The 23,588-nt window shown below is 44.4% G+C and overlaps 2 protein-coding genes across 3 annotated transcripts in view; one reads left to right on the top strand and one right to left on the bottom strand.

Moving 5' to 3' along the window:
• The window catches only part of LOC121329270 (ERBB receptor feedback inhibitor 1-like), a 33,661-nt gene extending 22,105 nt beyond the window's left edge, over window positions 1-11,556 (top strand). Inside the window, exons 1-4 of one of the 2 annotated variants that reach the window (XM_041274801.1) lie at window positions 3,252-3,416; window positions 7,029-7,209; window positions 7,525-7,607; window positions 8,333-11,556. In XM_041274801.1, the coding sequence (XP_041130735.1) occupies window positions 7,097-7,209; window positions 7,525-7,607; window positions 8,333-9,609 (1,473 nt within the window). In that variant the 5' untranslated portion in view covers window positions 3,252-3,416; window positions 7,029-7,096 and the 3' untranslated portion in view covers window positions 9,610-11,556. Of the gene's footprint in view, window positions 1-3,251; window positions 3,417-7,028; window positions 7,210-7,524; window positions 7,608-8,332 lie in introns of those variants that run through there. The other variant, XM_041274803.1, reaches the window with a different exon arrangement.
• A 5,331-nt stretch (window positions 11,557-16,887) lies between these two features.
• LOC121329272 (mucin-3A-like) lies at window positions 16,888-22,390 on the bottom strand. The gene is made up of 9 exons (XM_041274804.1): window positions 21,963-22,390; window positions 21,627-21,751; window positions 21,170-21,234; window positions 20,510-20,709; window positions 20,180-20,348; window positions 19,599-19,766; window positions 18,778-18,842; window positions 18,243-18,383; window positions 16,888-17,454 (listed from the first exon to the last, which is right to left on the bottom strand). Exons 1-9 carry the CDS (start codon window positions 22,384-22,386, stop codon window positions 17,420-17,422), a joined length of 1,392 nt encoding a protein of 463 aa, XP_041130738.1. The 5' UTR covers window positions 22,387-22,390; the 3' UTR covers window positions 16,888-17,419.
• Window positions 22,391-23,588: the final 1,198 nt, after the last annotated feature.

Genomic DNA, 23,588 nt, shown 5'->3' with positions numbered 1-23,588 from the left:
AGAATCAGAATTGAAAATGGGTGTTTGCTGAGTTTCGAGTAAACACGATGGAGTTTAATATCAATGTTGCTGAAGATATTATAATTGAGTGTTTGAAGTTACAAATGTTAAACATCCCTCATCAATGTTTGCCATTTTCACAATGCTTTCCCCATGTTATACTGTGCTATGCATTTCCCATAGTTACCCTGGATTGCCATGTTTAATATAGTTACCATACCTGTATTCTTTGTGCTGTTTAGCTGTGCTTTACCATGCTTGCACTGTGCTGTGCTTCTGCTATGGGCAGCTTCTATAAGGGAGAGGGTAGTGTCTGGCTATGAGATTTGTTACAGGGTTACTGCACTTCCCATCCAATCCTTGTTCCGTCGTTTAGAAGTGCTGAACAGCAAGGTGGTGACAAGTGTGCTGCAGCCGTCCCTGTGGAAGCAGAGTGGAGGGGTCATAGTCCCCTGTCATCAATCTGTGCCAGACACGCAGGGCACTTGCAGATGACCGTTGCTGCCTGATTCTGAAAAGACAGCTACGTGAGAAACGATCATGGTTCAGAGAAGAGGCCTGTATAAAGGTTTCTCATAGCAAAAGAATTGCAAAGTGTAATAAAGCACAGTGAAAGCATGGTAAAGCATAGGGAAGCATTGTGAAGCACAGAGAGGTCTGGTAAAGCATAGGGAAGCATTGTAAAGCACAGAGAGGTCTGGTAAAGCATAGGGAAGCATTGTGAAGCACAGAGAGGTCTGGTAAAGCATAGGGAAGCATTGTGAAGCACAGAGAGGTCTGGTAAAGCATAGGGAAGCATTGTGAAGCACAGAGAGGTCTGGTAAAGCATAGGGAAGCATTGTGAAGCACAGAGAGGTCTGGTAAAGCATAGGGAAGCATTGTAAAGCACAGAGAGGTCTGGTAAAGCATAGGGAAGCATTGTAAAGCACAGAGAGATGTGGTAAAACATAGGGAAGCATTGTAAAGCACAGACAGGTCTGGTAAAGCATAGGGAAGCATTGTAAAGCACAGAGAGGTCTGGTAAAGCATAGGGAAGCATTGTAAAGCACAGAGAGGTCTGGTAAAGCATAGGGAAGCATTGTAAAGCACAGAGAGGTCTGGTAAAGCATAGGGAAGCATTGTAAAGCACAGAGAGGTCTGGTAAAGCATAGGGAAGCATTGTAAAGCACAGAGAGGTCTGGTAAAGCATAGGGAAGCATTGTAAAGCACAGAGAGGTCTGGTAAAGCATAGGGAAGCATTGTAAAGCACAGAGAGGTGTGGTAAAGCATAGGGAAGCATTGTAAAGCACAGAGAGGTCTGGTAAAGCATTGTAAAGCACAGAGAGGTCTGGTAAAGCATAGGGAAGCATTGTAAAGCACAGAGAGGTCTGGTAAAGCACAGGGAAGCATTGTAAAGCACAGAGAGGTCTGGTAAAGCATACATTCAAGATAACCAGAAATAACTAGAAAGTTCAATTTAATTTCTACCTTTGACCATATTTCCATATTTTACATAATAAAATACTGTTGCGCAATTGTGTATTTCCAGAACCTGTGATTCACTTCCTTCAAGCTATATTTCAACACATTTATGTATATATAGAAGTATAGTGACATTGCATTATACTGCAATCGTACCTGAAGACACACACTGTAAAACCCCCCACAAGCCTCTATTGTGCTCCAGTCTGAGCCGCATGGTCCCTGTCCACTCTGACACAGCACCATTCCTGCCCCCAGCCTGTACACAAAGCCACGTGGTTCACTCTTCTCTTTCCTTGCTGTTCTGGAGCCCCTGTGTTGTTTATGTCCTATATTCTAAATCACGGACCAATCACTGATAAGGGTTTGCCCAGCTTTTAGAAGGGCACACTTCTAACGTTAAACAGCACCACCTCGTAATGTTTTCAGTAGTGCTTCCAGTGATCTGTGAGGCTGCACACGTTGCGTGAGGGGCGCCTCTCGTTTTAGCTTCGTTTCGCTGTCCTCTCGCCCAGACTTCCCATCGCTAGCAAGATCCATTAATAAACACTTTTAAAATCATTTATTAATGATGAATTGCTGCTACATACCTATGAACAAGCAAGCTCCAGATATCTATAAAGGCATTTACACACGAGGATATTGATGGCAAATCAGCGTAGGGATTATTCAAGCACATTGTAAATGTCATTACTAATGCCTTATAAGGTGTGCTAATAAAATCGTTATAAATGTCTTTATAGCTATAGCTTGCTCTCTCGTGTTTATCTGTTAATCAGTAATAAATGTGCAATACAATAAACGAAAAGTTTAATAAATAGCGCACAATATAGAAAGTGAAGAATTTAAAAGGACCATCCTCTCTGGGCTTCCGGCACGTAGCTGTGAAGCTGTGCTTTTTACAGACCAGGCGCGACTGCCAGTTCCGAAACAGGATGAAACCCCACAAAACATTCAGATTGCCATTCGCAAAACAAGATAGCTTTCTAATAACAGCATGCTCAAAATAGAGGCACTTTAAAATAACGCACGCCCGATTATTAACACCTGCCTCTACCTGTTTCACAAACTGCAGTTGCTCTTCCAGTGTGCTGCCCAGCCGGATCTACGCGGTTAGGTTCAGCTTGACTGTCCCTGGAGCATGTTATTCACCTGCCACTCATTCAAGATCACTATTTGAGACTCGCATTCTCAAGAACGCATTATTCCAGAATCTAGAGTGCTCTAAAAGAATGAGATGATTCTTTGTAGATCACGCTGAAACGTGCCGGAGAAGCCAGTGCACTAATCGCCCCCACCGCTGTTTTCAATGCACTGAAGGTAAACACACTGCAGCCCACACGCTGACCAGCAGACCGGTCCACTTGCCTTGTGTTTGAGCCGTTCAGCAGGGGTTTAGTTAATCTCATGTCTCCCAGGCTTCGTGCATAGCCTGGAATAAAGCTTTCTCATTGTTAAAAACTGTAAACGCGCATACAGACACGCTGCACGCTGCATGTAGTTATTGATCTGCAAACTTACACATTTACCAACATAAAAAAAAAATCAATACATGCATATATATTTGTGTCACTACTGCAACCTTAATCTTTGCATGTGCACACCTTCATATTCCCCAGTTCACAGCTGCGCAAGTGCACTCATTTAAACATTTGGATGAAGCGTGTTTCATGCCGATCTGCTACGCCTGCGAACGTGTGGTTTAACAAAAGCGACCTTTCTCTTTAAGAGCCGAAAGGGGCGGAGATACCGCGGCCAGCGCGCTATAAATTGCCGGTTCAGCGAGCGAGAGAGCGAGAGTGTGAAACAGCAGGTACGAGTCTCTGCGGAAACAGCCGAGCAGCAGCGAGCCGGGGCTGCAGAACTGGGAAGCTAATACTGCGAGGCTTCTGGATATACAATTATACAGGCGTGCAAACATTATGAACAACCAAGAAAACATCGTGTAAAATAAGGTGAGACTTTTTATTTGTGTGTGTGTGTGTGTGTGTGTGTGTGTGTGTGTGTGTGTGTGTGTGTGTGTGTGTGTGTATATATATATATATAGTATTTGGCAATTATTGCCGGTTCTCTGTTATCTGTCCTGTCGTTATAAGACGAATGTGTCGGTATTGTCAGTGAGAGCTGTCTCTTCAGACACACTTGCTCTATATAATGTAATGGCTCCATTCTGCCCAGAACAGTGATTCTATTTTGTATTTTTTTTTTGCTTCTTGGTTATATTGTGTGTACTGTAACATTTCTATTTTAAATTCTGCCCCCTGTGTGCAATACCCGTGCATGTATCGATATTAATATTAACTGACATGGCGTGGAAGGGTTGCAAGCGAATTGCAGGGGTGAAGTATATAATGAATTGACACACGGATTAAACGCTTCTAATGCAACTGCAGTATTTCACAAACGCGCCTGTGTGCACACCTGTGTGTGTGTGTGTGTGCTTGTACTGCTGTACCGCCCGTAGTTTTAGAGTGTGTGTGTGTGTGTGTGTGTGTGTGTGTGTGCTTGTACTGCCCGTAGTTTTAGTGTGTGTCGTTAGTACTCTGTACAACGCAGAGTTAATGAGTTAGCTATTAATAACCAGGGCGACGAGGCAACAAAACCCCTCAGTAGCACATCTAGTACCAGACTTACTGCCTGCTTCTCGGCTCGCCGCCACCAGATTGCATCAGCGAATCGCTTGATCAGTCAGTCAGTCAGTCAGCACCGTGCGCGATATAACAAACCAAAGAAACCTGTCAGTCAATCGCATTGTGATGAGGAGTGACGCTGGAAGAACTCTCCAAGCAAAGAGCGTGTGCGCGCGCAGCTGGGCGAGTTAAAGGGTTAGCACCTGCGCCACAGGTAGGGCTGGTACTGTTGCCAGGCAACCGCTATGGGGTGAGGAAAGGTGAGGCGTGCTTCTTTCTTATCGGGTGGAACCTTTGCGGTCTTCAAATACTTTATTCTGTCTCTGTCTGGTCTGCAGTGCACCTATTCTATAACGTGGCAGATGAAGGGAATTAGCAAAAAAAAAAAAAACCCAAGGATTATTATTATTAATACTCATTAATATCTGCTAATAATACTAGTTGGGAGTATATTTGTGTGTTTAGTGGCTGTACTACCCAGGTGGTTAGCTGGCGAGTTAATAATAAACGCAACCGAACGAATTATCAAAGCATCTCGGAGCTGTTGGCAGATATGGGTGGGCGTGGAGGAATTGATACTCGTCTGCTCAATGGACGGCGGATACGTGTGTGTGCCCCGAAGTGAAAACCGCTTCGGAATTCAACCGGTGCAGCCCTGCTTCTGATAGAGATGTGTGTGTGTGTGTGTGCAGGGAGTAAGTGCGGTTTCAATGAAGACTGCGTTGCCTCTGCCAGGGCACGATTCACAATCTTGCCAGCTCACTGGCCCTTGCGCAAAGATAATACTGCGGTCTGATTAGAGCCCGTTTCTAAGTCAACGAACCCAAGTGTGCAGTTGTTTGACCCGAAGTATGGAGCCAGCTACATGTGGTGTCGCCCCCCTGCTGTCTCCTTCATTCAATCCATGTTATTTCTTGGGCTTGAGTTATAAAGCCGTTGCCTAAAGTTTGCACGGTTTTGACAATAAACTTAAGTCTTGATGCAAATGATGCATTAAGCATTTTTCTCTTCATTTGCAGATTGGAGAGTGGTGCACCTGCCCCTCCTCACCAGTGTGTGTGTACACTCCCTGCATGCATCAGATCTCATTAGCAATCGAACTGGAGGCTTGCTTCATAATATAATAGTAAACCTTGCTGATCGGTTCCAGGTTGCAGTCAGTGCTCTTAGTTTAATTCCAATTCTGGCCGGCCGCTTCAGAACGCTTGCAATGCAAGTGCGCCAACCAAAGGCAGTTAATGATTGTGTTGGTGTGCTTGTGTGGTTCACACAAGGGCACCTCGTTCTGGATCGGAGAGCTTGTCTGTGTTTGTTGCATCAGGGCTGGGGGTCTTGTTTTTCGTGCACAGTGACGTGGGAGGATTGCAGACGTATCTCGAGCTGCTCTGCAGGTATGAATGTACCAATCCTCTCGCCTTGTGGAGCAATGCACTGTGTGGCAGCTCTGTAATCTAAAACACTTGAGACTAAATGGAAACGAGCCACCTTCTGCAGCTTAGCTGCACTCTCTCCTCCTCTACCCTGTTCTGCCTGCTGTAAATCTCGCTCTACTAACATTGCACTTGTGGCTCTAGCAGTTGTGTGGGGCTGCCCTTTGACCAGGATCAAAGACTTTGGTGAATTGGTTTATTTGCATTGTTAGCTGTCATTGTAGATAAGTGTATGTTTTTAATTACATCAGCAGTAGAATGCGTGGGATTGTCTTGCAGTTTTCAGGGGTTTCCAGTTGATGTACAAGAATGGGAAGGAACAACTCTTTTTTTTTTTAAAGAGCTCAAACAGCATCCACTTTGTGCCCTGTAGTCCTATAAGCTTGCTTGTGCTCTGTGTCAGTGACATGCAGTGGTAGTTACCCAAGCCCTGTGATTTGCATGCTGGCTTGAGGGATAAGAGTAGCGTGTCAATATCTGACATGAGGACCGATTCATTTTCCTTCTGAAATGTAAAGAATTTAATTGACGCTCTCGTGTGCGATCTTTGTTTTTATTTTCTTCTGGGATTATGCGCTCGTCACTTCTGTGAACACTGTGTTCTGTACATTGAGCAACAAGCTGACAGTGACACTGTCGCACCTTCTGTAACATATGATCTACCTGATCTACCATACAGCGAGTAAGAAGGCACTGCAGAGCTGGTTCATAATGCAGCCCATTCACAATTCTTCAGTTGCAACACAAGCTGCTCTGGTGTACACCTCTGCAGGGGTGACAGTGCCTGCTGATTTCACACAGAACACATTCTCTCTCTCTCTCTCTCTCTCTCTCTCTCTTTCTCTGACTTCATATTTTTATTTATTTAATACCAGATCTGTTCCCATGTTTTTTAAATAAAGACCTGCTTTTAATTGAGCGAGCTGCAGGAAGAGCAGAGTATTTGTGCATTCGAACCGAGTTTAAAATTCCAGAGATGTGAAGGCGATACGAATGTTGCACAATCGGTGTGCTGAAAGGAGAGCTTAAGGCCTGTTTTAATAGGCTGACACACTAGTTACTGGCAGGGCTGCTTGGCACAGTCTCCAAGGGGTGGGGAAGAGAGAGATGGGAGGGGTAAGGAGGACTCTTCAAAAACAACCCAAGGGCAATAACTAGCTCAGAGACAACCAGTTCCATAAAAATGTACACAGAGTGCATTCTTTCTTTCTTTCTCACTTGTTTTTTCATGTCAAAGGTGGGAGAATATTCTGGGGTAGTTTTTGTAAACTTTTGCCCTCCTCGCATAGTTAAGCACACTGTTGGCATTTCTCACTGATAGATGACTATTTCAGCGCACTGCCTTCTACACTAGCTTTCTTTAAAATAAATACAGTGCAAGCGTGTTTAGAGTTAAGAGTGTGGATGTGTTGTGTGTGTGTGTGTGTTTTTTTTTTTTTTTTTTTTTTGCATAAATTTATTATTCACGTTCTCTTGCCTTGTCGATTTTATTTTTTGTTCTGAAAAGGTACAACGGCTGCTTTAGATAACGTCACTCGGCTGGGATTATTGGATGTGTTCCTGCTCCTCCGCACAATGTCAACAGCTGGACTTGCAGCTCAGAAGATCAGCATGCCGTTGAAAAGTGGATTCCTCCACGGCACGGGCAGCGCGAAGACCTGCTGGGAACAGCACAGCGGGCTGGAGAAGTGAGTACTGCCCTTAGGAAAGCATGGCAAAGTGGCGTAAAGATCAAGCGCAGTGCAGTCCTGGTAAAACATAGGCAAGCATTGTGAAGACCAGCATGACCTGGTAAAGCCTCATTAACCTGGCAGCTGCATAGCATCACTGGACAATGCGAGCTTGATGCTGTTGGTTTACAATGTCTGTCGCAGGGCTCAAGCTGCTCCAAGGTTAGGAAACAAACAGTCTCTGAAGGTGCCTCAGAGTTTCCTTAGGGGTGTGAAAGATGATTTCAGTGAGAATCTGAAACCCTCTCTAATTGACTGCCTGTTATCTTGCAGCTTGTACTTCAGCCTTGACCCAGGGTCGATGGGGTACCACCTCAAACAGCACCAGCAGGTCCCTGCGTCTCTGGGGTTTGAGAGTAAGTATTAAACGATCGTGCCGTGGTTCCCTCAGCTGCACACCCAAGCTTCCTCTGCTGGTGAGGGTACCTGCATTTCAGCTCTGCATTGTCATTGGATTGGGCTCTCAATATTGACTTGGGATGGGGTTCCTTTGTGGTAGATGCAATGGAGAGGCTTCCTCCCGTTGCCCTGTAGATGCTGATTCCCTGCTAACTTGGGACTGTGTGGTGTTGCTTCAGATAACCCCTGACTGGAAGCGTTGTGAAAACGCCAGCACGTGGCCAGTCGGTCTAGTGAGCCTGGGTTGGGGTTTAAAATAACATTGGAACTGGGAAGAGATGTTTTGCCCCTGGAGGAGAGCACATATAAAAAAAAAGTTTTGTTCAACCAGCCGGAGTGCACAATGAGGCTTCAGATACTCAAGTTGTGGGTGGTGTTGTTTTAAACACTGGGAACGTTATCAGAAGTTGCAGGAAGACACTGCTGCTGTATGATAGCAGAGTCCAGAAATAATCCCACAGCAGCCATCCTGTTGTGACTAACCTATCACCAGAAAAACAAAAAACAAACAAAACTCCAGATTGATCCCTTTTAAGCACCGCTGTCGTGTGTCTGGAGGGAATGTTAATGTGTTTTTGTTATCCTTTAGAGTGGTGGGAGGATCTGCAAAGTGAATTCTCTATTTTAAATAGCAATACAGTTGAGACTTTCTAATGAGACCTGCTTCTTTCCTCCTCTGCAGGGCAGGCTCCTCACACGGAGTTGTTGAACTCTCACTGCTGCCCCGGGAGCGGCATGCAGCTGCCGCCCAAGAAGTCTCGTCCGTCTCTGCTCAACCTGTCCTCTGTCACGGAGCCTTCCTTCCACAGCTCTTCCGAGGAGGACCAGGTGGTGCCCTCCTTCAAGAGGCTGTCCGTGAACGGAGGGTCCTTCTACGAGCGCACCCCTCCCCACACCCCGCTGAGGTCTGGGGAGCGAGGAGCCAAGCCCCTGCCCCCTCTCCCTGGCCCTGGGACCGGCGGGGAGCTCTCCCCGGACGAGGTGGACAGTGAGGTAGAGTTCTTCACCAGCTCGGACAGCATCTCCCTGGTGCAGGACAAACCCGCCGCCTTCCGGCGGAGCTTCAGGGGGTGCGGCCAGGTCAACCTTGCCTACTTCGAGGGTCCTAGCGGGCCACGGATCGAAGAGGATCGCTCAGCGCCAGCGTCCTCCTGCCTGCCGCAGCACGTCGAGGAGAAACTGGCAGTGGCGGAGGAGAGCGCCTGTCGCAGGCAGCACGAGCGCCCCCACCGCCGGCTCAGGAGGTCGCACTCGGGCCCGGCCGGCTCTTTCAACAAGCCCGTCCTGAAGCTGTCCTGCCACCGGGCCTCCCAGCAGGACTCTGAGGACAAGCCGGTGGTCCCTCCCCGGGTGCCCATCCCGCCCCGGCCTGTTAAAGCAGACTACAGGCGGTGGTCCGCGGAGGTCGCCTCCTCCAGCGCGTACAGCGATGAGGACAAGCCCCCCAAGGTGCCCCCCAGGGAACCTGTGCCACGTAGCGGCTCCCGGACCCCCAGCCCCAAGAGCCTCCCCACGTACACTAACGGGGTGATGCCCACCACCCAGAGCTTCGCCCCCAACCCCAAATATGTGAGCGCCAAGGCCCTCCACAGGCAGAACAGCGAGGGGTCCCCCACCCGCTCCCCCTGCATACTCCCCATCATGGAGAACGGACGCAAGGCCAGCACCACTCACTACTACCTCCTGCCCGAGCGGCCAGCCTACCTGGACAGGTTCGAGAAGTTTTTCAGCGAGGCAGCCTCTACGTCCTCATCCTGCACTGCTTCCACGACCACCGCTCCACTACCGGAGTTCAGCGGGGTAGCCGACAACTCAGACTCCAAATGGCAGCCCTGGTCTTCAGGGGGCTGCCTGTTAACCATACCTCAGGGTTCGAACAGACTGGCGGACTCCAGAGCCAAGCCCGACACTGTCAACCACGTGCAACAGAAACAGCTTTTGGACATCGTATCGCTGTAGACTTGAGCTGTGAACTGAACTCGGTGGGGGGGTGGGGGCCGCCAGTAGTGAGATATTTACAGGCATTCTTGTTAGAAGCTAGTTCCAGTAACCCACAGTGCTTGCCTGTTGGACTTTCACTCACTTACAGTAAGAACTGCCAGGTGGTTTGTTTTAGATATTTTATTTTTTTGTAACTCAAATGCATCCTCTTATCAAGTGAGATTAATGTTTGAGGATGTTTAGAGAGAACATTACAATATCTAAGTTTGTTCGTACAAGCAAGTCATAATGTTTTTTTGGGAATCTAGCTGTCTCTGAAATGTTATTTTTGCTATTGTATTATTAATATTATTGTTGCTAATATTGAGGTTTTTCGTGATGACATAAGCTGGACTTATGAGGAAGATGAGTGCATGTTGAGGAGAGGATGCTACAGACTGGTTTTGTGTGTCTTTGTTGGCAGGGCTGGTTTTTGCCTTGTATTGTCAGAGCGTGTGTGTGTGTGTGTCAGCCCGGTCCCTTATTGAAATTGTGAAACGGCTGAAATCTTTCTAATGCCTTTTACTTCTTTGCCTGTGGTTCAGGCTCCAGCCTCACTGAACTGGATCAGTTAATTTTCCTGATATGCTAATAGGTGTGGCGTTTTGAAAGCCAGGTGATTCACAGAATACTCAAGGAAATTGTGTTCTGTGTGCCAACTGTTCGAGTCAAACTTTGAACCCCCACTTTGAAAAACCAAACTCCAAATTGTCCTTCGCATTCGTAAGACCTTTTTTGGGGGGGGGGGGAACCAACTATGCAGCCTGGATTTATACAGACTGTTCCGTTAGAAGGGTTTGTTGTAGCGGTTTAAAGTTTGATATGGAAATCTCCCAGTAAATAGCACGTTTACTTTTATTTCTGTCCTGTTCTGTGTGGCAGCTCAGTTGAACTTTGCTACTGAAACACACGATAGCTTGTGCAAGCATTCAATTGTATTTTTTATTTTGAAAACTGCTCCTCCTGGAAAGATTGATTTGAGCAGGTGAATCATGCAGAGGCGGTGTTATTTAAATTAAATCCATGCCTAAGAGTTTGGTTTTTTACGAAGTACTGTTCTGCGTAGCACAGTACGGGACAGTCTCAGTATTTTTTGTCTTCAGAGCACAGTTTTTTCACCCATGCCTTTCGCCTTTTTCAATTGTATAGTTTCCAGCTGGGCACTCTGCCTGGTTACACGAAATGAAGGTTTGATTCTGCGTATGTAAAGCTAGCTAGTGGATGTTATTTCTGCTGCACACCTGTCTAATGTAATGCAGTGTTTGGGCACACATTGTGTGCTGTAGCACAGCTGCAGAAGCCAGGAGATGCAAAACAGCTGTCAAGTTACAATGGTTAAGGATTTTAAAATTCATTTTAAATGACGCTGTTAGCCGGTCTTGAACTGTTATCGCAACGATGTAGCAACCTGGTCCTGCTGACCTTACCTACCTGTCAACACGAAAGCCTCCAGTGGTTAAAGCTGACACCAATTACATGTCGTCTAGCTTTAGAGGAATGGAATCTGAAAGACCAGATCGCCAAGTTTGACGGTTTTTCACACGTCTGTTTTTACACCCCTGGTCACTGTAGTTCCACCCATCAATGCACGAGACAGCCTGCTGTATACCTGAAAAACAGACGGGCAAGGTTATTGTTAGAGTTGTGTGTTACTCTTCTGTAAAGAAACCTGTTTACATTAGAAAAACCATTTTGTGTGTGAATTATTTAATATCCTAACATAGTGCAGGTCTTTTAAAACAAACTAAATGAAGGCACATGCTTCACAGATGAAATAGCATATTCTCTGGCAGGAGTTAATGCACTGCTATTGTAATGGGTACAGTATTTGACAATTCCCTTTGTCATCGTGCAACATGTATATGCAATACTAAATACTTGTTGTCCTGTAATCTTTGAAACGTAATAAAATGATATTCTGCTTTATTTATGAAATGCTGCGTATCTCAATGAATTCTGGTACCCGGATGAAACGCTGTGCCGGGGTTCTGCTGGCAAGATAAACCGCTACAGACGCAATATCACTATGATGAGAGAAGGTTCAAATTGCAGGGGTTTACAATAAATAGCTTTGTTCTTCATATTTACAAGCTATCATAAAAAAGAGAGGATGGTTTCACAGACCTTGACAGTGGTGCAAATTGTTTTAAAAATTGGTGCTGAAAAGTTAATTAAATCGGTCTACTGCTGCCAGAATGTATTGTTGCTGGCATTATATAGGAGGTACCCTGCCGCTAGAATCAAGCGCCAGATTTACATCTCTGCTTGAATAGCGCTTACCTGGGGTAACTTTTAAATAGAACCCTTTATATAGCGCCTTTCAACACCAGCCCTCTCACAGCGCTGGACACACGTCAGCAGAGTCAATTTCAGCTAATAGTTTAAAGATTATTAAGGAATATTGGAGTTGTTGGTCAGCTATTTAAAAACCTTACTGTACCTGACCTCCTAATTTGGTTTTACTAGTCTGGGACATCTGAGATGAAAACAAATTGGTACAAAGTGTGCCGTGGATCAGAAAGTGACCCCACCTGTTCTGAGATTAACCACAAGATGGGTGTCACATGTTTGGCTGTGTCGTAAGGAATGGCAAATGTCCTGGAAGACAAACTAGTGATCTAAACACAGTTGGGAATAACTGCTGACTGGAAGAAGATGGCTGCAGTGGATCAAGCTTCAACCCATAACTGAAATGCTGAATGCACCAGAACCAGTGCGCAGGGAGTTAGCCAGGATGGACAATAAAGTGACCATAACCTGGTCATTAGAGGAGGAGGAGGATACACAAATATGTTTTAAAAAATAATAATCTAAACGCAGAGTTCGATAATGGTGTCCAGATCAGTGCTGGTGTCTTAATCGCTCCCCCGTTCCCTGCCTCCTGCAGGCTCTACAGAGGTGGTCCATGTTTCCAGGAAAGGGAGAGAGATTATCGTATCATTATCACAGCATTCTGCACAGACATGTGTTGCCATCTGTGCAGAGGCTGATTAGTCAAGGGCCGGTCCCACGGCCTCTGTGCACAGCGGGCAGCGGAAGAGAAGAGCAGGTGTGCAGCCAACACACTCGACCGCTCGCCAAGTGAACTGTGCAGCAGAGCAACTGTGAAGAAATGTAAAACCAGGGCTCTCAACCAGCAGGGCTCTGGGAACAGTCCTTCAGAGACACAGAGAGGCCGGGCCAGCTAGAAGAAACCAAGTCGAGCAGACGTGTGTTTGGGCTAGTGTCAGACATGGTCAGGGATCCCTGTTCAATTCATTCGTGCAGTTGAGAGGCCGCTGTGCTCTTACCTCACTCTGCTTACTTTACTGGAGTGGTTGCTTGTTTTTCCGTGCAGTTCCTGGAACTGTTGCGGTTTGTAAATAGCTGATGTTGAGCCGCGATGCGTAATCAGAACAAGCATCAGCCGTCATTATCAGGTCAGATTGTTAATCTGGGAAGGGTTTTATAGTGCTGGTTACAGGAATCTATTTATTCACTCATTTAATAATTCTGTAGACATAACCAGCATAGCCCCTATTCTCACAGCGCTCTACACCTAGCAGTGCCAGACTGTGAGCTACCTAATCAGGATTACTCTTCCCGATCCTTCGTGAAGCTGCCTGGTTACTCTACGTTTTACTAATGCTTCTCCTAGCAAGGATTCCTTCAGAGGAGTACACTGGGATTGTAATGGTATCCCAGTGGGATGTTTCCTGGACACAGTCATGACGTTGAGGCAGAATCTCTTAGATTCTTTAAGTTCTGAGATCAATCAGCTACCAGGAACCGGACGAGCGCTGAGGGGCTCAATGGCCTCCTCTCGATCGTAAATGTTCTTAAGGCTGTGTGGCCACAAGCATTACAGAGTGGAGCGCTCCATGCAGGAGCGAGACCCCCACAGGCTCAGTGAATTTCTTCAGTCTCTTTCAGCCTATTGAGTGTTTATCCAGTTATGGATGAAAGAGCTGCTGGTGTCAGATCCACCGGAAGAAACGACGGGCACCTACAATAGCTGATTGAGAGAGCTGATTTCAAAAGTGTTCCAGTCAAAGCGTCTGTCTTTCAATGGGTCTCTTTTAGTGTTCAAGGCACGTTTCAAATGGGGAAGGCAGACGTTTAGACAAGGCGTTGTCTCCAGAGTTCTTTCCTTTGAGTCATTCCTTTCCCGTTTCGGTTTGAGCTTCCTGATGGATGTCCGAGCTCGGCCTTTCCCAACGCAACCTAATCCACAAACCAGCTGCAGCAGGCTCGAACCTTGATCTCCAGCGCTCTACAGAAAGTAGGAGCGTTGTTCATGTGCCTGCGTGTGTGTGTGTGTGGGGGTGGGTGGTTGGGGATGTGGGGAGGGTCTGTGATCAATGACCAGTCCCACAAATCTGCAATAGCAATCATTAGTCAAACAGACGGGTTCAATGGAAAGAAATAAAGACACAGACCTCGAACTGTGTTTACTTTTCTGAGGGCAAGCTGCAGCAACATAAATCAGACACTTTTTCAAATAGGGATACATGCATCATTTGTAGTCCTATCTTTACGTGTCAGTGGACGCGAATCAATCTTTATGTCCCACGTAACGACTCTGCGGTGCTGTGATTGTTGTCAGAGCCTAGCTGCTAAAGCAATACCCCGAGGATACAGAACCCCCCCCCATCCCTACCACTAACCATACTGCATGAAAACAATCCACAAGAGACAGTGATTAAAAACTGTCTGGTTTAACCTGACCACAAGCATGTGGAATTTACATACAGCAGGGCAATCCCACTTTGCTTTTGTCTGTTAGCTGTTAGCTGGTAAACTGTGGCTTCCTGATGACACTGTGCTTATTTCTTCAGAGTGGGGTTTTATTTTAATTCCTTTCTTGAGTAGGGTTACCAGGAAAACACCCACGGAGAGACGAAGCATGAGATACCAGGAAAGACTTCTGCTTGAAACGCTTGTTAATAATAATAATAATAATAATAATAATAATAATAATAATAATAATAATAATAATAATGAAAAAGTTTTTAGTATCACTACATCATGTGCCACTGAGTAATTGTAGAGTCATGGATGTCAGAGTTTGCATATAGGGGTTGAGTAAACTGCAATGCGTTACACCCTGATGGTTACAGCAATTACAGCTGAAATATCTTGTATTGAGGTGTCAGAAAAGCATCTGGAGGGCTGGGCTTGCAGGATTAACACTTATGTTTAGATTTTTTGCGGGTCACAAAATGAGAGGAAGTTGTGATCAGAATATAATTAAAGAAAACATTCAAACAGCTGGCAGATACCGGCTAAACATGCTCTACCAAAAAAAATGACAAAACAGCCTGTCCTCAAATGAGGACCGTGGCACTTAATGGGTTAATGAAAACAGCTCTGGAAAAGCTGGCGGTATACGAGTTTCAATTTTAAAGGAAAAGTGGCCATCTAGTGGCCACTGTGTGCAATTACAGGCGCCTCTGTCCTTCATATCTCTGAATGCGCACATGGCATATCACAGGATTTCTGCAGTTTCCCCATGCTTTACCATGGCTATGCTATGCCTTTAACATAGTTGACCCTGGTTTGCCATGCTTATTAATACGCTTTGCTGTATGCTGTTATTCTTTACAATGCTGACCTGTGCTTTATTACACTCTGCTCTGGTCCACTTCTATGAGGGATGCTACCTGCCTGGAAGCATGACCTGCGACAGCACCAGATCCTTGTCTGCACAGCAGCCATTGAAACAGCACCAAATCAAAGACATTAATGATACGCCAGGGAGATGCCTTGCATACGCTCTGTTGTCCTTATTTAAATGTGCACATTAACCAAAGCCAGGAAAGGGCTCATTCTGAGCCTCGATTTGAAAGCGTCTTCATTTCCATGTGAGAATGTGGGTGGAATGGAGGGAATTGATTGGTGGGTCAATCAATCAATGGGATGTTTAATTTGGTCAGAGGGATGCTGGGGTGTGTATAAAGGGCAGCTCCTAGCCTGCCTGCTCAGGCTGGTAAAGGCTGGGGTTTAGGAAGGAGAGCCAGTGGAAAGGTATTATTTGCAAGTAATTTGTTTTAATTTGCTTAATAAGTGTGTTTGATAGCATTGCTGTTTTGCTGGCTGCTTGATTTTATTTTCTAGCTGTCTGATTGCTTTGTGGGCTTTAATGAGGACCCTTCACTAAATAAATGTGAAAAGAGCCTTGAAGTGTTACAGAACACTCTTTAATAGTGATGGGAAAAGTGAAGGCTTGTGAATGTCACTGAGCCCTTTCATCTGCTGCACAGTCAAAAGATTCACTGATCTGAATCCCATGCTCTTTAGGGCCATCTAATGGTACATCTGCACAAGACCATGTCTTTCAAGGCAAGGCAGTCATTTAAACATGTAATATTTTATTTATATATATATAAAAAACCATTTGGTCAAGAATTTAAATACATCTTTTAATTATTTTTTAAATGGCTTGTGTAAAGTTGCACTGTCAAAACTTAGAAGGAAAAACAAACAAACACATACATACATTGCAAAATATATAGAGACAGGAAACTTAACGTCACCAGATTTCTCACAGGTACGCTCACAGGTCACGTGTAAGGGTTCAGCTGAGCCGATGCGTCTTTGCTTCAGGACGCTGTTTGACCTCATTTGCTTCACTTCGGGTAGATTCGGCTGTAGCTTCATCCCCGTCACAATGTTAACACAAGTTACTGTAAAAACCCTATTCCATGTGTTTTGTTCTCATTTAACAGTAAATCGGCACATGCTGTAAAGTGTCGTACACAGTCAGGGTAACATAGTTTCCATTTAGTTACATGTTGGAAAGTCAGCATACAGCCGTGCAACATTTTCAAACTATGCAAATGAGGGGGTGTCTAATTAAATTGGAACTTTAATAAGACACACATGCAATTCATTTAAAACAGTGAGAGAAAAGGAACACAGAGCCACCCATGGTCAAACGCATGTGACTTTGAAAAGTTGTTTATGATGCCTAAAAAAAGCACAAAGCGGTCTAACATTTTCACACACAAGTGACTGTTGTTTCTGCATCACTGATTACTGAGCAGAAATTGAAATTCTCACACGTTGAGTTTTTCATGCAGGTAGGCATTTAAATGACAAATCTTGACGTGTTCTCATAAATTTGCACAGTAATGTGCGTTTTCAGATATATTTGATATTAAAAAAAAAAAATCTATTGCAGTAGAAAATATGATTAGATCTTGAATAAGTTAGGGTTAGATAATGATTGTAGTTCAGTGTTATATTAATATAATTATAACGCATGTAAAAATAAATATATATAAATACGCATTCTCTCAACAGGTCACATGATGTCAGGATTCAATTCAAATCACGATGGCACTTGCGATAATAATGCTCGGAATGTTAAACTGAATGACGTCATGTACTGTCCACGCCTTTTGTCTTTGATCTCTAAAGCACACATGGAAACAAATGCAGCACCCTGAAGAAAACAGAATTAGCAGCGTGTTGATCTGAATTAGCTTTCCAGACCCATACCTGTGATTTTGATTGTAGTTTAGTTCCTCAATAATTGCTTAAATCGTTTTATACAGCTGACGAATTATTCTTATGAGTATTGATTAGAGATCTATTTCTTTATCTTTCCAAAATGTTTGACTGTTATTCAGAAAGACCTCCGTGAAGGACATTCAGCAGGTGGGCTGAAGTGTCATGATGCGCAGAATGAATTAGTGTTCAAGGTTCATATAAATAAATGCTTTCGTTAACGACAATCTTTTTTCATTTAAATAAATAAGCGTTCTCAAGAGCAGGTAAACAGGAACTCTGTAATCGTTATTGGTCGCTAGAAGGCGTCAGCTCCGGCCTTTTTGTCGTCGCCTGAAAAAAACCCAGAGATTTAGTTAGTTTATTCAAACTGTCCAACCAGATTTTATCATTAGTAAAGCAGGGATCTCCAGCCCTGGTCCTGGAGAGCGACTCCCGCCCCCCCCCTCCAGTCCAGTGTTGGTTTGATCCATCACTCCACTAGGATTAGCCAAGGCTGTATTTTATAAGTATTTTTGTTTAAGGAATCGCTGGATAGCCACGTTTAGGCGTTGATTGCTATTCAGTGCTGTAAAAAGCTCAAAAATACAAATACAAATACAAATCTAGCGGGCTTATACCAAGCGGGTGTACAGCCATCAAATCAACACACATGAATTTAGAACAATAAGAAAAATTCCAAGTGTCTTTTTTTTAAAAATCCTATTTCATTTTTCAGAAAACAGAATGTTATATTTTTCCAATTCAAGTCATGTGAAGAGAGAACATTGCACTCAGTCAGTGTTCTCATTCTAGATGATTTAATGTTGAAGTTCTAGTTCTAGATGATGCAGTATTGAAGTTGTTTCTAGATCATGTAATGTAGAAGTTCTGTTTCTAGATGATGTAATTCTGAAGTTCTAGATGATGTAATGCTGAAGTTCTAGATGATGTAATGCTGAAGTTCTAGATCATGTAATGTTGAAGTTCTAGCTCATGTAATGTTGCAGTTTTAGTTCTAGATGATGTAATGTTGAAGTTCTGTTTCTAGATGATGTAATGTTGAAGTTCTAGTTCTAGATGATGTTGAAGTTCTAGTTCTAGAAGATGTAATGGACTGAGCTTCTTTGACTCTGTGGTACCTATGTTTAGCGAGGTGTCGACGTTTTCCAACTTAGGTTTGAAAACACCTGGTGTGAATTCATTGGAGAACATGAGGTTATCACCCATGTTATAGTTTCCAGATCTCCCAGACTCTCCTTCAGATGCCCTGGTACCCAAACCTACAGGCAAAAAAATAATCAGTTTTCTCCTTTAAATGTATTAAGCATTTTTTTTTAGGTCTGCCCATAACTTTATATATGATAATCGATCACAGAATTAGAATTGAAGTAGAGAAAATATTTGGATATTTGGCTACACCGGAAAAGAGCTAGGAATTCTCTATGGGAAATCACATTTATATTTCACACTACATTTCGGCGATACCCAAAGGGGGTGGCTCTTGTAGTTTAGGGAATAATCATGAAATGCATTTTGTTTTGGTGCAGTGATGTTTATACATTGTTCTTAAACGGTCCGGTCTGTATTCACAGAGTCTACTGTGGTCTCTCTAATGATTTCTCTTGTGCATATCTGTCAAGCAGTCTTTACAGTCAAGTGGAAGATCCCTCATACCTGTGTGGGAAAAATTGAAATACTCCTCGTCCAACGAAAACCATCGATGACTCTTGTTGCTATTCCTACAAAAAATAAAAAAGGACAAACTTGCTGAGTACAAACTAGAAGTGTTCCTCAGTCCTGACTCTTTCAATCCGTTCCAGTCATTCCGTCATCGTTTCCCAGCCACGCACTGAATTATTGAACTGGGAGTCACAAGTGAGGGACTCTGAACCACGGTATTTGCATAGTGATAGATGAGAATTAATGAGGATGGAATCCATTTTTTCACTGTTATGTGCTGCAGTGATTATTCTTCTGGGGGGAGTTGTAATCTAAACGGCTTTTCTGGAGTGGTCCTATGTTGTCAGTTTCACTGGGACAGTTTGCTGTTGTGCAGGGGTGTCCATTCCTGGTCATGTACGAGTCTCCTGCTGTCTCTCCAGGTTTTTGTTCCAACTGTGTTCTAAATTACTTAATTGGACCAATTAGTACCAATTGTTCTAATTAAGTAATTTAGAGGACAGTTGGAACAAAAACCAAGAGGGACACCGGCCGTCCCAGAGCAGGATTGGACCCCCCTGCTGTTGTGTATGGAGATGTTGACTGCATCTTTAATTGTGTATAGGTGTAATATGGGGGATTGCATGCTGAAGCATTAGCCAGTCAAGCCCTGATCAGGGAACGTGCGCTGTAACACAGACAGCTCTTCTGTATGTGTGTTTTTTTTCAGTTTGTTCCATCTCTTTTTTTTTTAAATCTCATTATTTTGCATTCAGCTACCTTTCTGAAAACATTCCTCTGGTTTTGCCAGTCGGCTGACAGGCACAGAAACCTACCATGACCCTTTCCTCTTCCTCACAAGTATTATAACAGCCACTATGAGCACAATCAGGAGAAGCAGAGCAGCTCCGAGCACGCCGAAGAGGACTCCGTAAAACCCAGCCGTCCTCTGATACAGCTGGCAGTGCGTCCCGGTGTACTGCTGGAAAGCAGACGCGAAGCACCTGAAAACAGGACACAGCCCAAGTCATCCAGCCAGCTCCTTTCAACTCAACTGCCCCATATGCTCAGCTCTAAAACAACACGTATGAATTGTTTCTCTCTCACAGGCCAGGAGGACGTTAAGAGAGAGATGCAAGAGCCAAAAATATTTGCAGACTAACACAAGGAAGAAGGGATTTTTTGCCTTTTATGAGTTATAAACAATGAAGTCTAGTGTCATAAAACTTCAGCACGCAAACCTCTATGAATGTATCACGCGCAGAGTGATCTTGAAGACCCTGAGAAAGGCTTCTTGTCGAAGAATTGAACTTCTCACTTTGACTGCAAACATGACGCCTGCATCAGTGTGGTAGATCCGGTGATCCCTAGCCAGGGACGTGCCCCCACACGTTACAAAGTAAAGCATTGCCCTTACATGCACACTGCTCCTTCTCGGCGGTTGTAGCAGCTGCCTTTGAAAGAGCAGTAATCAGGCAGTCTTCTGCAGGGTCCCACGCACAACAGGCTTCCTTCGACGACTTCGACTGTGTAATTGTCATAATTTAGACTGCAATTTTCAACAAAGGGTTTTAATCCTGTGACGTCTAGGAAAGGAAAAAAAAGTCATTAACGAGCCCCCTGCCCCGCCCCATTCCCCGTTCACATTGATCCTCTAATAAGAGTGCTCTCAGTTTTCTTCTAATCAAGAGCACAGGAGCAGTCACCTGACCAGAGCTGCTGTGGGACGCGGTGAAGCAGTACTTACTTGTTATAGCTGGAGGTTCTCCGGTGGTGTTCAGCAGCTTTACTGATGCATTAACAGCAGCACTCAGGTTATCGAGGTTGTTAGTGTCGTTTAAAATCGAACTTAACTTGCCCACTAATTGATTGTTAAGGAACTGTATCTCTCTATCCTGGTTGGGGTAGTTGTATATCGCTAAACTCTCTGTAACAATGCTGCCATTCCTGCAAAAACAAAGACAAATCGATTAACATCTAGTAGTTGCTACAGCACCATGCAAATTGGAATCGCTCGCTTTTTTAAAAATTTTTTATGATTAAGTGTTTTTGTCCTGTTTGAGTGATTTGTCTACTTTGGTCCTTGATTTTATAATGATATGTTTTTTTGCCACCTTCTGCTGCCGGGACCCCCCTGTGCAATGAGATGTACATCTCAAGGGTCCTATCCTGGTTAAATAAATAAATAAATCGGATACATTCAGAGCCTCTCTGCTGGTTGTTAGATTGATTGTTAAAAGAGAAGCAGGTTTTAAAATGAAAGGGGAATTAAGAAAAAGCATTCTCTGCAATGGAATCCGAAGTGCGTGTGAGGCCATGTGTGGAAGCATGGTGCAAGCCCGTTAACGCACAACATGTCGTGTTTTTTTTTTTATTTTTTTTTTTTAAACTAGAAAGCAGAAGTTACCTGAAACCAGTGATTATCACTTGCTGGAAGTTTTGCGGAGATGCCTGCTTGCACAGTCTTTCGAGCTGCAAAATAAATACATTTAGAAATACTTCTGAAAAAACACAACAGGGAGAAGTCATTTTGTACAGGGAATAAATCCTCCTGTTCATTTTCATGATGTACGAGTCTCCTGTGGTGTAAGTCATGGAAAGCAACCAGGGGCCTGGGGTCTAGAAGGCGTTCCGGCCATAGGGATTATGTGCCTTCAGCAGAGCACTGCAGATCCACTGGCCCCTCATTCCTTTACCTTACGTGAGAATTGTTAACACAACTAGTCCTTTCTCTAAACTAGATACAAACAATTTCTTTAAATAGCCCAGATGTTTCTCAGTGAACACTTGTGATCTTAACCTCCTCTGTGCAATCAATTCAAATGAAAAAGTGAATGAATGATCCTAGCCCTTGTCTTGCTTACCTCGGGCTGCATCATGTGAACATACTGCTGGTAGAGGAAAGAGGAAGGGTTTGTCAGACTGGGATTGAAGGACTTGTTTATACTCAGAGAAACGCTCACGTTTCTTGTCGGCACAGTTTTGGTATCTGCAAATTGTAAAGAGAGAAGATGATTCAGCAAAAATAAAAATAGAAAAAAAAAATCTTGCGAAAGAGGATTCTAAAAAGAACAGAAACCAGACAAGTTTTTAATTCTTAACAATGAAATAATAAGTTTAAGGCAAATTCATTAGACAATAATAGGAACAGGAAATCCAGGCTGTAACATTACATAAAAGTCCATGTAATAAAATCTTACCTATAACAACAGTGGTGTGATTCTGCCCATTAAGGCAGTTTTTCCCGTCTGTAAATTCAGGGCATTTACACTGACATTGTCCAGATGTTTCGTTGTAGACACAGGGAGCCCCGTTGCAATCGCAGTCTGACGCGCTGCACAGTTTTTTCGTTGTTGCTGGGGTGAGGGTGGTTGTAGAAGGGGCTGCTGTTGTCAAAGTCCCTGCAGTTGAAGCAGCCATCGATGTAAAGGACGTTCTCTGTGAAGTGCGTGTCGAGTGACTGCTGGTGAAAACTCTTGAACTGGTAGTTGCGTCTCTGGAGGACGTACTTAAAGGAACTTCAGTGACTGGACCTGACGGGGAGGTGGACTGTGAAGCAGTGTCTGCAGTGGAATGTGGTGTAGAACTCCCTTCTGGACTGGTAGCACCATGTGTAGAGGGCATAGCTGAAGGGCTTTCGGTGACTGGAAGGGTTGTGAAGTTTGAAGGTGTTGAAGCTTCCAAAGTTGTGTTTGAGTGAGGTTCAGGTGTTGTAAAGGATGTTGCATTTGATTCAGAGGATGACGTTTCTGCAGTGGAATGTGGTGTAGAACTCCCTTCTGGACTGGTAGCACCATGTGTGGAGGGCATAGCTGAAGGGCTTTCGGTGACTGGATGGGTTGTGAAGTTTGAAGGTGTTGAAGCTTCCAAAGTTGTGTTTGAGTGAGGTTCAGGTGTTGTAAAGGATGTTGCATTTGATTGAGAGGATGACGTTTCTGCAGTGGAATGTGGTGTAGAACTCCCTTCTGGACTGGTAGCACCATGTGTGGAGGGCATAGCTGAAGGGCTTTCGGTGACTGGATGGGTTGTGAAGTTTGAAGGTGTTGAAGCTTCCAAAGTTGTGTTTGAGTGAGGTTCAGGTGTTGTAAAGGATGTTGCATTTGATTCAGAGGGATGACGTTTCTGCAGTGGAATGTGGTGTAGAACTCCCTTCTGGACTGGTAGCACCATGTGTGGAGGGCATAGCTGAAGGGCTTTCGGTGACTGGATGGGTTGTGAAGTTTGAAGGTGTTGAAGCTTCCAAAGTTGTGTTTGAGTGAGGTTCAGGTGTTGTAAAGGATGTTGCATTTGATTGATTTCTGCAGTGGAATGTGGTGTAGAACTCCCTTCTGGACTGGTAGCACCACGTGTGGAGGGCATAGCTGAAGGGCTTTCGGTGACTGGAAGGGTTGTGAAGTTTGAAGGTGTTGAAGCTTCCAAAGTTGTGTTTGAGTGAGGTTCAGGTGTTGTAAAGGATGTTGCATTTGATTGAGAGGATTTTCTGCAGTGGAATGTGGTGTAGAACTCCCTTCTGGACTGGTAGCACCATGTGTGGAGGGCGAAGGGCTTTCGGTGACTGGATGGGTTGTGAAGTTTGAAGGTGTTGAAGCTTCCAAAGTTGTGTTTGAGTGAAAAGGATGTTGCATTTGATTCAGTGACGTTTCTGCAGTGGAATGTGGTGTAGAACTCCCTTCTGGACTGGTAGCACCATGTGTGGAGGGCATAGCTGAAGGGCTTTCGGTGACTGGATGGGTTGTGAAGTTTGAAGGTGTTGAAGCTTCCAAAGTTGTGTTTGAGTGAGGTTCAGGTGTTGTAAAGGATGTTGCATTTGATTCAGAGGATGACGT

Source organism: Polyodon spathula, chromosome 16 (assembly GCF_017654505.1).
Source record: "Polyodon spathula isolate WHYD16114869_AA chromosome 16, ASM1765450v1, whole genome shotgun sequence".
NCBI lineage: Eukaryota > Metazoa > Chordata > Actinopteri > Acipenseriformes > Polyodontidae > Polyodon > Polyodon spathula.
This window is presented reverse-complemented; position numbering and strand designations above follow the sequence as displayed.

Excerpts from the sequence above, each read along its gene's own strand:
- LOC121329272 (XM_041274804.1), bottom strand. The coding sequence starts at position 22,386 with ATGCCCTCTACACATGGTGCTACCAGTCCAGAAGGGAGTTCTACACCA. Across the intron at positions 21,752-21,962 it reads TCACACCACTGTTGTTATAG|ATACCAAAACTGTGCCGACA; the intron begins GTAAGATTTTAT and ends TACAATTTGCAG. Across the intron at positions 18,843-19,598 it reads AGGAAGAGGAAAGGGTCATG|GAATAGCAACAAGAGTCATC; the intron begins GTAGGTTTCTGT and ends TATTTTTTGTAG.